We start from the raw sequence: 13,125 nt of genomic DNA on the forward strand, positions 1-13,125 counted from the left end.
TAAACTCCGGTAAAAAATTCAAACTTTCATTTTCGTTTCCTTCAACCTTTGTTGACTTGCTATCGATGTTTGTTTGTTGACTTCATTTATTTTAAGTATTATTTCTTTTTATGTTTTGAAACCCCGCACCACATGGATCTTCAAAAACCTTTTATGCTTGTGCAACACAGTGTGTCAAGTGGTTTTGTTGACCACCGTAAGGGCAAACAAACTAATCCAAAGTCTATCTAGAATTCTTCGCCACACGAAAGCTGGGGAAGAAAAGAAGAGTTTAAATGCCTTCTTGCTACTTTGGATAGCACTGGCCTCTCTAAACAGCTCAGTTCGTACGCTAAGCTGGTATATTAGGTCAGGGTTAGCCTGTTAGGGAAGTTTTCCACCAATAAGAGGACTTAATTGCTCAGGTGATTAAAGAGATGCTCAAGCTCTGATTGGTCGATGATTGCGTCATATCTCGCTATTAACACCTCGCACGGGATGATTATGGGCGCCAAATTTCAAAGTGGCTGCCTCGCGTTTTGACGATAAGGGACCGAGGAAGTGATAAATGCAATAGATGAAAACTCAACTCTGAAGATGTTACTAAGTTTAAAAGTAACATTTTTCGAAAAAAAGATATGCAGTTTTCGCTGACTGAAATTGTCAAGTTCTTGTTACATAATGGTTTCAACAACAACTTGAATTCACAAGGGAATTCGAAAGCACCTCAGAAATTATACTCAAACAATTACTTGCCTCAGGATCAGTAAATATTGTTGAATAACCCCTCGACTTCGTCTCGGGGATTATTCAACAATATTCACTGAGCCTGAGGCGAATGATTGTTAATTTAACAAAAATCCGGCTCCAAAGATATGGATTTCATCAAAGAGTTGCAATGTAGCCCGAGATACGTGCATGCTAAAGCATCCCCAATTTTGATCTGTTCCTTACCCATTTCAAACCACGAGATCACATAATTAAAAAAGGTTTACTGAGGACAATCAAGAACGCGGTTTTGCAAGCAACTCAAATTTGTTTAAAGTCTTTGACTCCCGAGATCTGACTATTGACTCTCTCTCTTCCAGCTGCTACTCATTTCCTTGTAGGTTAGTTACAAGAACAGCGCTGCGCGCCAAGTCTAAAAATAGATATGTCATCTTTGGACCCCCCGCTGGTTTGGGACAAACACTCGGAATCTTTACGAGGACTTGTATGCGAAACGAGTCAGAAGCAAGACTATTTTCGCTCGAAAAATGCTCTAACTTTCTAAAATGGTTGCAACCAGGCATTGCTGTTGGGGTACATGTAAAAATGACTCAAGATATCCAGAAAGATTGCCAGATTCGCTTAATCCGCCTAAAGAAATGCTTAAAAACGGTCGGAAAGCCTTCATACCGTTCCCAAAGCCGAAGCATGCATGACTTGGAACTTTGTCAACGCCGGGTAAATGCGTGTTCTAGAAAGAAATAATTTCTCAGTTGATAGTGTTAACTGCAATACTTATATTTGTGTTGTACACTGAAATCCTTGACAAAAGCCTTTTGAAACTGCTTGTTTGGAAACGTTACATAGACGATGATCTTCTCGCTATGGAGTACAAAGAAAGCAACCGTAGAATGTTTCATTGAAAAAACAAACAATCTTCATCCAACAATAAAATTTACGGCTGAAATTTCCGATAAGGAAACAACATTCCTGGACACCTACATCTATAATTATAAAGGCGAACGATTCGAAAAGGACGCAATCCTTGATGTGCGTACTTATTTTAAACAAACTGAGACATTTCAGTATACACACTATAGTTCCTGTCACCCACAAGGAGTTAAGAAAGGCTTAATAAAAGGAGAGGCCCTTAGACTTCTCAGAGCAAACTCCTCTCAAACAATATTCAAAGAGAAAATTGCAAATTTCAAAGCGCATTTGCGAAAGAGAGGCTACCCAGAGGCCCTCATTAACACAACTCTTTCAGAGGTGAATTTCCAAAACAGGAAACTAGCTCTTCAACAGAAACCGAAGACGAACCAACGAATCTTGCCTTTTATTACACAATACCAACCATCGGTGCCAAACCTAAAGCAAATTCTCATGAGACACTGGCATTTAATAGAAAAATAGAAACAACCAGTACTGAGCGAACTATACAAAAATCCGTCACTCGTGTCTTAAAAATTTGGGCGATCGCTCAAAGACATACTCGTGAGGGCCAAACTTTGAACAGGCATTGAACTGTTAGATCCTTAAGTTTCACGCGATCGACTTTACTTTCCTTTAGTATCTTCGCCTGAAGCCATTTCCCATCATCTATACTTGAATCAACTACATAATCTTTTCTCGACTTGAGGCAGTCACGAACACGTGCGATGAGGTCTGCTCATTTTCCGCTCAATTTCAAGCCTCTACACTTTAACCAACGCTTCAATTGTGTGTTTGTATACTTCTCTTGGTCTTGCTCGAACTTTGAGCCAGGAACACCGTCGTTTTGATTTAAAATAAGAGCTTTAGAGGCGTTTGAACTAGAGATGGGCGCGTCAGTGCCCATATTCATTTACTCGAGAAGCCTGTTTGTTTGTCCTAATTGCTCTAGGGAGTCAAAATTTCGTGACGTCACAAACGCTCAGCGCCATTTGGTGTTAGATCACGGTAATAGTCTTTATTTCATATGTTATGTTTGATATTCTCATTACCTGTTTGCTAGGCAATACGTGGACATTGTAAGGAGAACTCACATATTCTTGGAGTTAAAGGGTTAATAGCCGGCCTTATGCGTTTCCGGATTCTCAATTCTTAGAAATTGAAGCAAAAGAGCTCCAGCTATCTACGAATTGAATTGGACTGGATTGGGAAATGGAAAATCATTTATGGGAGAAAATAAAACACATGAACATCACAAAGAATTCTTAGATCGGTTGCTTATTTCAAAACATTGACTGTTTTGTATGGTTACTTAGTGTTGATATAAATTGCGGCGAGTTTCGCTGTGGCTGGTCAAGGGTTATATGTAGAAGTAAAATAGAAATATATTGTCTTATTACGACATCCATTCCACCGAGACGGCCGAATGACGAAAGGATATTTGGGTTGATTGAGTTGCACTAGTTTTACAAAGTTGACTAGAATTCATCCTCGAACGATAAACGAATTTCATAACAATCACAACTGATTTTGATTAAGCGTGATCGATACTCTTGTTTACTTTTTGTCTCAGTGTAGATCGTGTCACTAGTCGCGTTCCTTACATAAGGACCCCCTTGTAAAGCTAAAGCCAACGAATGCGTGCACCAACATATAATCTTACCAAGTCCAAAATAGTCTTAATAGAGACTTTACAAGGAAGAGCAAACGAGAAAAAAATGTTCAGAACGTTGGAAGGGTCTTACGAATTATTCTCTTTCCATCAAGCCCACCGTCATCTGCTGACCTGCCCACGTTCATCTGTCTGGAAGTGAGCAGTTTGTCCTCCCACTGTCGGTGTTATGCATATGTAGACTGGAGGAATGATTGACATGTCACTATAACACACGCCGTGCGGTGGGTCACCAAATGATCATGAGCATTGGTAGAAGGTGCTGAGAGAACGATAGAAGAAAAACATAGATCAACCCTTCATTCGACCTTCCTCGTTTGCGATCTTACGAAACAATTAGGTCTTCACAAGAGGTCTTCGTAAAGGCATCATTTACCGATATCAAGAAAAAATGTGATATCGTTTTCCCTTGCCAGTGATAATACACATAGAACTATACGCCTCGTAGTTTTAAAAGTCCTTCCAAGAAAACCTCTGTTCACGTCTTTTAACCCTTTATGTCCCTATAACTCTAAATTTCTTTTTGCCAACGAGTGAAAATCAAGTAAAGCAATGATTCTCGCTGGTGAACTGCAATCAGTTGGCATATACACTCTGCGATTCTCCAACGCGTGGCTTCGTAGTAAAGTTGGTAAAAGCGCACAACTAGTATCTGGGTGGCAATGGTGCGAATCCCGCCGAAGCTTGAAAACTTTTCAGTCTTTTCTGCAATTGCTTAAATTGCAGCTCATCTGCGAGGATCCTTGCTTCAGTTTACTTTCTTTATTGAGATTACAGAAACATGGAACGTGCCTCATCTATCCTTTTGCCATCAATCCCACCGTAATGTGCTGAATTACCAACATTCTCCTGTTTCCTGTGTGAGCCAGTACTCATCTCATCATGTGTTTATAGAAGAATGGTTAACAACCCACTACAACGTATTATGTGGGTGGGTCAGGAAATGAGCGTTAGAAAAGAAGTTTGAAGATTCATCGAAGAAAAACCGCGTGAAGTCTTTATTTGACCTTCGCAGTTTTCGATCTTATGGGTCAAATATTTAATTCTAACCCGAAAGTTGTTCGCAAATGCCTAATTGCCTCCAGTTTACCAATATCAAGAGGTGATGATAGTACATTGTTATCTCTTGCCAATGTTGATCACACAATTCATTCATGAAAATGTGCGCTTCTCAGTGTTGGTAATCCTTACAAGGGAACTTCGATTCAGTTCGCGTCATTTGACCCTCTTAGTACTTTCTCTATGGTTATGCAAGAAGTAGGCAGACGACGTATGAATTTCCTGCTCTTTATTTCAAGTAACTACTTAAAAAACAGACTTTTCTATAAGAAATCTCTTATCACAAGCGTCTCGCACCAGATGGTGAAACTGATTGTGAAACCCGGCAAAAAGCTTTCACACAAGCTTATAGAGCAATATTCGCCTACAGCATTTTCTTGTTGTTCTTCCTTAAAATTTGCAATTTGGCCACAATTTGTCAAAAGCGAAAATAAGTCAGCTCTAAGGAGATTGATATTTATTTTAGCCAGCAAAAGTTGAAATCATGTAGTTAATCATGGAAACTCTTCTATGGTATACGATACTATGAGACGATGACTAAACTTTGAGGAGGACCTCAAGGACACTGCTAACAGTAAGATACGGTCCTTAACATCAGCACTGACTAAGACTAGAATAGGTTTTTATAACGTACGATCAAAGTTAAAAACGGGAAAACTGGCCCAGGTGAGGCTATTCTATTTGCTATAACAGTCATAAGGGATTGCTGCTGCTCCACAAAAGTCTACACTTAAAAGGTCAACAAATTGAAGGTGGTTGCCTAATAATCAGTGTTTTCTAAGATGGTGCTCAGCGTTCTGATAGAGCTGAGTCAACTTCTTATAACACTTTGCCGCATCTGGTCGATCATCAGGTTTTATATTCCAGCAATGCTGCATCAAATCATGCAAACCTGTTGGAGGCTTGTTGGAGGCTTCGACATGTGCAGGTCTTGCACCCTCAAGCACCTTGTCATAAAACTCCTTCACATCTCCTGCCACATCAATAAGGGCCCTCTTACCGTACCACATCTCCCAGAGCATTATGCCGAAGCTGTACACGTCTGCTTTGTAATCGTACATACAAGACTTGATCACTTCCGGAGCGAGATACATAGGAGTTCCCGCCATGGTACCCGTTATAGCTTTGGCTTCTTCAGAAACACCGACATTGGTTACTTTGGCATCATTTTCTAGCGACAGCTGTGGGAGGATAAGATAATATCCAAGTAAATTGATACCAAAGTCCAAGATTTTCCCTCTCAAAGAAGGCAAGGCAAAGTCAAAAAGAAAACAAGGGGCCTGGAGGCATTAACCTTGAATGCGTTGTGACACTTGTTTTACGTGGAAAATAATCAACTTAATGCTGACTCTTCAAAGAACAGGAATTGAATGGAAAAATAACACAAGGAGGACAAAGTCAAGAACACGGGATATGATGTGCGGTCACGATAGCCCGTAGTTCCAATTCTTAACTTACCAATATATTTTCCAGCTTGAGATCTCTGTGAACGATACCTTGTCTGTGAATGTATTCCAGGGCATCGGAAATTTGTTTTGCCCATCCAATCACATCCCTTGTAGCTGTAACAGATGATGATGACTCACCAGGTATGTTGCTTTTATCATCGAAAATGTGCTTCATCAAGTTTTCCTTGCAGAGCTCCATCACCAGTATTGCTTTCAGCTGATTCCCTTCCTTACGCAGTGCAGTACCATAGAACTTTACAATAAAGGGATAACTCAGTTTCCTACAAAAAGAAAATACGTATTTGTAAGACAACCCATACTCTTTCAAAAAACAGTAGGAATACTTTCTATACTATTCTCTACACGTTTTCCGATACTAAAAGGAAGATTTTGATTTTCAGTCAAAAGCTTTTTCTGTTGGCAATCATTTCCCTTATTCTCTGGTTTATTCAGCGGTGATGCAAGGAAGAATTAGATGCTTTTCACTCTTAATATGTGACTCAGGGGTTTTAAAGGGAAAGACCTGTCGGTGAAATGAATGGTGAGAAGTCTTACTGGAAAGGTCAATCTCAATTACCATCTCGATGTGCCTTAATACGTACCTAGATTCGCTGTCTTCCGAAGTCGTTAGGAAAATATTACTTAATTTACATAATTCATAAATCCTCTTATTACAATATCCATTTTTTAGTTCATGCCTTGCAACCCACCACTACGAGCTCCTTGAGGAGAAATCAATGATACAATTAGGGAAATGTCCCATTAGCTACCAGTCAGAATGTATTAAGTGCTTCGTAAAGATTTTAGCTGAGGGGCATTCTTTTTTTAAAAAAACAATAACCTGTAAAATTTCAAGATCCAGTGGTAAGAAAACCAACCTGAGTATTTCTGTGTCAGAAAGGAAGCCACTAGCTGTAGCATCGTCAAGCTCCTCGTTCCACACTTTCACTGCCACATCTACTGGTTTATCGTCTCCTCGTATCTTCAATGTTCCTCGATAAACAGTAGCGAACGCTCCAATTCCAAGACGCGCATCGTCCTGCCACTCCAGATCGTTGCAACTGATGTCCATGATACGGACCTCTTTGATGGCAAACAGGGCCATTTCATCTCTTAATTGTACACTCTTATCGTGTAACGGTTCGTAGAAATCCTCTATATCTTTCTTAGACCGGTTTTCTTCTCTCAGTTGTTTACACAACATCTTGTCCTCATCTATGAGCTGAGGTATCCGATGTAAGACCTGGTGTAGACAAACCTGAGCTTCTTTAAGCTGTTCCTCCACGAATGACTTTAAATGTTGTTCTTCAGCTGCTTCCTTTAGATATTCTTGGGAAGCTTTTGCCATGTAGCCACACTTGTCTTTTTCGTACTTTCGTGTTCTATTCCAGTCTTCCAACTTCTCTTTAACGGTTAAAGCGCCAACTACTGGGACACTGACCACTAGGACAACCAGACCGACTGGAACCCAAATTGGACTTGTAACCCCGATGAGGACTTTTTCTGCGACGCTAAAGTCTTCTGATGCCAGAGGGCCACTTACTGAGCTGGCAGCATTCCCAGCTAGGACGGAACTCTCCAGCGTTCGAAGTTGACCCTCGACGTAGCTGAACCTCTCTTGAAAGTATCGAATCAAAGAAGACCGAGCATCGGAAAAGACATGATTCTTTTCTTCCCATTCCTCGATCCTCTCATGAAGTCGCCTCAGCAGCGCCTTCTGGATGTAGTTCTTGGTCACCTCCCAGCTTTCTTCAGTATTTGGAACATCGTCTAATGTCCACGAAGAAAACTTCTCCTTAAATTCTGGAGACTTAAGATATTTGGACAGTGCACTCAGAGCATTGTTTGTCCGGTTTTCGAGGAACGTCTCCAGCTCCTTTTTTACGGTACCTTGCTGCCTTTCGATGCTATGAAGGCGGTCAGGGATCAACTTCATTCTTGCTATCACATTTTCACGATCTTCGGAAGAATTTCGGATGAACGCTTTCGTGTGGTAGGCAATACGTGCAAGGAGGTAGTCAAGCCACCTAAGATTAAAGCCATAATTGTATTTGTCTTCCATTTTATTTCCATGCTTATTTATGATATCTATTTGTTCATGAATATCTTTCAGGGAGGTTTCGAAATTTTAATTCTTACTATAGAAGCCATCGTCCTACTTCAAGTATCATCGCATTTTTCATGTATTTGTCTTTTTTTTTATATTTTCGATCGATTTTCGACTATGTGATCGATGGAGGTGAAGCGTAAGGGTACTGGATTAACATGTACGTTCAAATAATCTTAACCTATTAACTGAAAAAGTCAGTGACCCCGTGGATGTTAATAACCATTGAAATTTTTCGAGTCTTTCGCTGACATTGACTGTAAGCGTTAATTGCCAACTACACTTTGTCTAAAACTTACTCGCTACCCCTATGGAAAACGTCTCTTATTCTGAATTGCAGCCACCGATTAAATATCCTGACCCCTTTGACTTTTTTTTCAAGCCCGTAGGGTGTATGCAATTTGAAGCCAGAGAAAAATCACGTCATTACTTTTTTTTTATAAGCTACATGACTTGTCATGTACATTGTTAGAACTACGAAAACATTTTTATCACAAGCAAGTCAAGTTCTCAAACAATTATTTTTGTTATTAAGGATGTAAAGCAAGCTACCTCCACTGAATTTGTAGTCTTGACTCAATACTTTTCAACACCATGGACTTGATACCATTCATGAGTTCACCAAACTCTTTCGTAACCGCTCCAAACTCCTGGGCTTTGATTGCATCTGTGGCTGACATGTAAATAATCTGAGATTCTGAATCTAAACTAGGCCAGCACTGTGCGAGTTTTTTCACAATGTGGTTCCTCACTTCATCAGTTTCTCCTGACGGCACCTGCTCCCACTTGTTACAAACGAACAGAGCACAATTCGAGGAAGATTCTCCTTGTTTGTCAAGGGACACCTGTCTGGCGTGTTCAAAGAGTTTTTCTACCTAGAGGCAAAAATTCAGATTGAATAAACTTTAATATTTGGAAATTTATGGGTCACCTGTCGTAGCTGATCATGTTTTTGAAGTTCTAGGTGCTTCCGTTTCCACTTTCTGCAAAGCGTTTGAAACTTGAAGGCGTCATTTCCCTGTTTCTGTCTTGTTGTTCGACATCAAAATCATGTTCCGTTTGAAATCTCCTTTTCCTTGGCGAGATCCCAGCGTATTTTCATTGTTTTCTAACCAAACCGTACAGACAAAGATCTGCGCCAAATGCCAACCTTCCCTATCTTCGCGCCCTACCACTACTCAACACTACCCTGCTGATGTGGAAAATACTACTTTTTGAAAACTGGAAAGTTGATTTTTTTTCTTTTGGTATTTCTTTATGGTCCTTTTACACTATCAAGTTGTTCTTGAAAGTAAGCCAATCGCTGAGACAAAAAGTTATATAGTTTTTGGCAGCATACTTCGCACTCTTCAACTGTTCATGGTCTTACCCTGTCTTTCTGTATTCCACCAGCGTTTACACTGTTGATGACGTAAATAAAAGCAAAAGCCTCTGGTAGGTATGCTTTTACTATGTCATCCATGATGGCAGATTCACCGATACCTGGGCTGTCAACTATTACAATATCTTCCTAAAAGACACGTAAAAGATGACATGGAACAACATATAGTACAAAACAGTGGTCTGAGTATCGCCCTTCAGAGTACATCTCGATTGATTTTCCGGGAAGAAACCTAGAGTAACTACATCAGCCAATCAGAGAATGAGAAAATATCACAACAGCCAATGCGAAGTCGAAGTGTAAACAAACAGACTCTTGGCAGGGGAAAAGGCGAGTGATCAAGTTGCAATTGATTTTAGTTTTGAATATGATTGATTGGCGCGAATACTCTGGACCAACCGTAGAGCGAAGCAAAGCAAAGTGAAGAACTCCAGATAACCTCCAGCATTAATCTGAAAATTGATCCAGTTTGTATGTTTGTTCGTTTTAATTAACATTTTGACATACAGAGTTGGTTTTTTCATCAGTATCGAATTTCACTTTGATTTTGAGAGGAGTGTGGTTAAGCCTGTTTGAGCTCTGTATCTGGTTAAGTGTTCATTTGCCGTTTTATATATTTTAATGATTCTGGAAAGGATACATTAAAAGCAATGTAAGAAAACATTTAACAATTAACAATCACATCTTAAATCAGCGCTTGTGGCGAAAAAAAAACAACTAAGTAATCACTACGCAAAATGGGAGCTGAACAGCGAACTATGGACTGTTATTTGGACACTCAAAACGTCCGTAACATCAATTTAAACCGGTAGAGGGGGCTCATAAACAAACACTTGATACAATGGAATCAGACACTCAGGCATGGTGCAGAGAACATTCACAAGCTTGCTGGCATAAAGATCAATTTTCAGATTTAAATCGATCTCTATTACTTTAAATGATTACTGAGCTTGGCTTATTTCTTATAACTACCTTCAACAGATTGTGTGGCCAAAACAGCTCAATCTTTTTGTACTTTGAACCCCCCTCTCTGTTCTCCTTCAGGTGAACAAAAGATGAAATCTGTTGAAGATAACTCTGCTCGGAGGCTTCAGATGGCTTGTTTAGTAGGACAGTCTCCGTGGTATTACCAGATTCTTGGTTTTTGTAGTGCACTACCAACTTTGGTGTATCTCCATATCTAAGTTCAACGATGGTGGATGTGGTACTGAGAACGGAGTAAGGAAGAAGTTGCTCTCCAAGAATCAGATTCAAAAGGGTGCTTTTTCCTGAATATGTTTCGCCTGGTAATTGTAAACAAGTTTAAATAAAGGGGCAACTCAAAACAACAACGACAGGAATGAGTCGTTTCCACTGAAGCTCTTTTATAATTTACTTTCAAGGCTTGATCATTATTTTCGAATTAACACAAGTTATTGGCCTAATAAATAGCTCAGGTTGCCTTTTCTTATACTCCAGTCATGGATTTTAGTCTAATGGATAAGGAGGCTCTGTCAAATAATACAATTATAACCAACCTGCAACTAGTACAATGTACTCTTTCTTCAGTAGAACTTGTTTGTGGGAAAAGATTTTCTCCCAGATGTTACCGATATTTTTCTCCGAAAGGGCAAGAACATTTTCATGCTTCGTATCTAAACAAGCACTAGCACGTTCGTAGAATTGCAGCAAGGTTGCTCGTTTTTTTTCGTCTTCTTTCTTTGCCTCTGTCAACACTGAAAAGGCCTGATAAACGACACATGGTAAATTAAAATCTTTGCATCAAAATTTGCCTGCGTAAATTAAAGATTCTTTCTCGGCCTAATTGTTTAGTATTGCCGTTTTACAAAATTACTAAAGACTTGGAATAAAAGCTAAAACGTTACAACCAGTCTAATTTAGGGAAATGATTCATAAGGCTGGTTTAAGCTCGCAAACTTCCGCAATGCAATCCTCGATAGGATAGTATTTCCATCAAGTAATTCTCTAAATACTTATGTAAAAATGCATGTAGTTTGATGTATCAAAGTTCGCAAAACAACCAGGTGGACAATTAGACATGGTTTGATGCTACTCTGCTTTAGAGATTATTAAATCTAAAAAGGAATATAACCGAGAATTTACAATTCATAGACCCAACTATCTGTAACTCTTACAACCATGAATTAATCTTTAGACAAGAATAGAATCAAACCGTGACTGCATGTATGATTATGTCAACAAAAGCAAGGTTGATGCATAGCAAAAGCAGCTGTTACCAAGATCCTTCCGAACGATTTATCCAACTCTTTGTAGATAATTACGAATAGCAGAATGAATTTGTGGCTTCCTTTTCCCGTAGAAAAGCATTTGTTTACTCCGGGCGTTAAGTTTGTTGACATTTATTTTAAAGAAATTATATATGCAAGCTTTCCTAAGAAAATGTGGAAATGCAAACCTAATAAAACAGCCAATGTTTCCTAAATTACCGAACTTTAATTTATCCACAGAGCACAGAATTGGTCCAGAATAGGCAGCATTGAAGCAAAGTTAACAAAGATTTATCAATCCTCGATGTTGTAAGAGCCGCATCTCTGTACTCGAGCCTTCGAGGCTCGATCGTTGCTTAACCAAGCTTCCCAAATTAAGAACATCAGTATGCATAATTACCTCTCACTGCGGAAGCACAACTTTGCAATTTCTTATTCAAAATCACTTTACTAACACTTAGTTGTAATTGTTGTATATGAAAGTATCAAAGAGTTACTATCGACTCTGTGGTAAGCTCTACGCGTATGTGTTGTTAAGTTTGAACTTGGAGAAACATTTGGGGGGTGAATGCTACTATTTCCGTCCATGAGAATAAGGTTTCCTCTGGTACTACTCATTACTGAGATGCCATTGCTGAATAGATGACATTAATAGTAAGCCATGGCGATAATATCAGCGAGAAAGCTCTTAAACAATTTGTGACTGAATTTCTCGATATGTTCTGCACCTACCATTTATTAGCAGTCGCATCTGGATAGGCCATTGTACTGAAAACGTCGTTTAGAAATCGAATTTGCCAGTAGCTAATATTTAACAAGAAATTGTAAAATTCTCACCTCCTTTGCAGTCCAACTCGACTTTTTCTCAAACCGAAGTGTCTCTTTCACTCTTTGTTTCATTTCGTCCAACGTTTTCAGCCCTTTAGCCGAGATTTTTAGCGACGCCATTGTGGTTGCCATCTCCACGATGTCGTCGATCTTGTCAATGTCTGGTAATACACTCATGTTGCACAACGATAAATTAAATACTTATGCTCAGAATTTTGTCAATGTCAGGTTTAAAACCTTTGAAAACTGCGAAAAAAGGAAAAATATAAGTCTCAAAAGTTTCGCATCCACAGTCCACTACACACCAAGTATCTGATTACTGTCACGCATCCCTGCATCTGACGACTATTGTTTAGGCTTGTCTGACAGTCAGTCCGTGACCTATCACGCAACATGCAATAAGTAAACATCGAGGGAGATAATAAAACATATAGGTACAGGTACATTGAAAAAGTAACGGGAAACAAAGTTTTGCTCACTGCATTCAGTGCTAGTCGTTTTGAATGTTTGTCAGATGAGGTACACATCCAAACAACACCGTAATCCAAACCATAACAGGTCCTCAAAAATTGAGGTTGAATCAATCGATATTTCAAGCACAAACTCCGATAGAAACTCAACTTTCGTTGTCGTTTCCCTTCATCTTTTTTTACTAGTTTTGTACCACGTGGATCGTCAAAAACATTTCATGCTTGTGCAGAACAGTGCGTCATGTGGTTAGACTGACCTATTAATGGCTTGTTAAGGGGACTTAACCGACAGAAGCAAGAGGTTGTTTGCTGTGT

The 13,125-nt window shown here is 39.4% G+C and overlaps 1 protein-coding gene across 1 annotated transcript; it reads right to left on the reverse strand.

Moving 5' to 3' along the window:
- Nucleotides 1-4,562: 4,562 nt before the first annotated feature.
- On the reverse strand, nt 4,563-12,661 carry LOC111343684 (uncharacterized). The gene is made up of 8 exons (XM_088727181.1): nt 12,350-12,661; nt 10,802-11,009; nt 10,257-10,567; nt 9,273-9,413; nt 8,456-8,778; nt 6,675-7,823; nt 5,807-6,077; nt 4,563-5,529 (listed from the first exon to the last, which is right to left on the reverse strand). The coding sequence occupies exons 1-8, from the start codon at nt 12,515-12,517 to the stop codon at nt 5,116-5,118; spliced, it is 2,985 nt and encodes a 994-aa protein (XP_088583307.1). The 5' UTR covers nt 12,518-12,661; the 3' UTR covers nt 4,563-5,115.
- Between the last annotated feature and the right edge of the window lie 464 nt (nt 12,662-13,125).

This window comes from Stylophora pistillata, chromosome 7 (assembly GCF_964205215.1).
Source record: "Stylophora pistillata chromosome 7, jaStyPist1.2, whole genome shotgun sequence".
NCBI classification, from domain to species: domain Eukaryota; kingdom Metazoa; phylum Cnidaria; class Anthozoa; order Scleractinia; family Pocilloporidae; genus Stylophora; species Stylophora pistillata.

Excerpts from the sequence above, each read along its gene's own strand:
- LOC111343684 (XM_088727181.1), bottom strand. The coding sequence starts at position 12,517 with ATGAGTGTATTACCAGACATTGACAAGATCGACGACATCGTGGAGATG. Across the intron at positions 10,568-10,801 it reads GTACATTGTACTAGTTGCAG|GCGAAACATATTCAGGAAAA; the intron begins GTTGGTTATAAT and ends TACAATTACCAG. Across the intron at positions 7,824-8,455 it reads AGACTACAAATTCAGTGGAG|GTGGCTTGACTACCTCCTTG; the intron begins GTAGCTTGCTTT and ends CTTTAATCTTAG.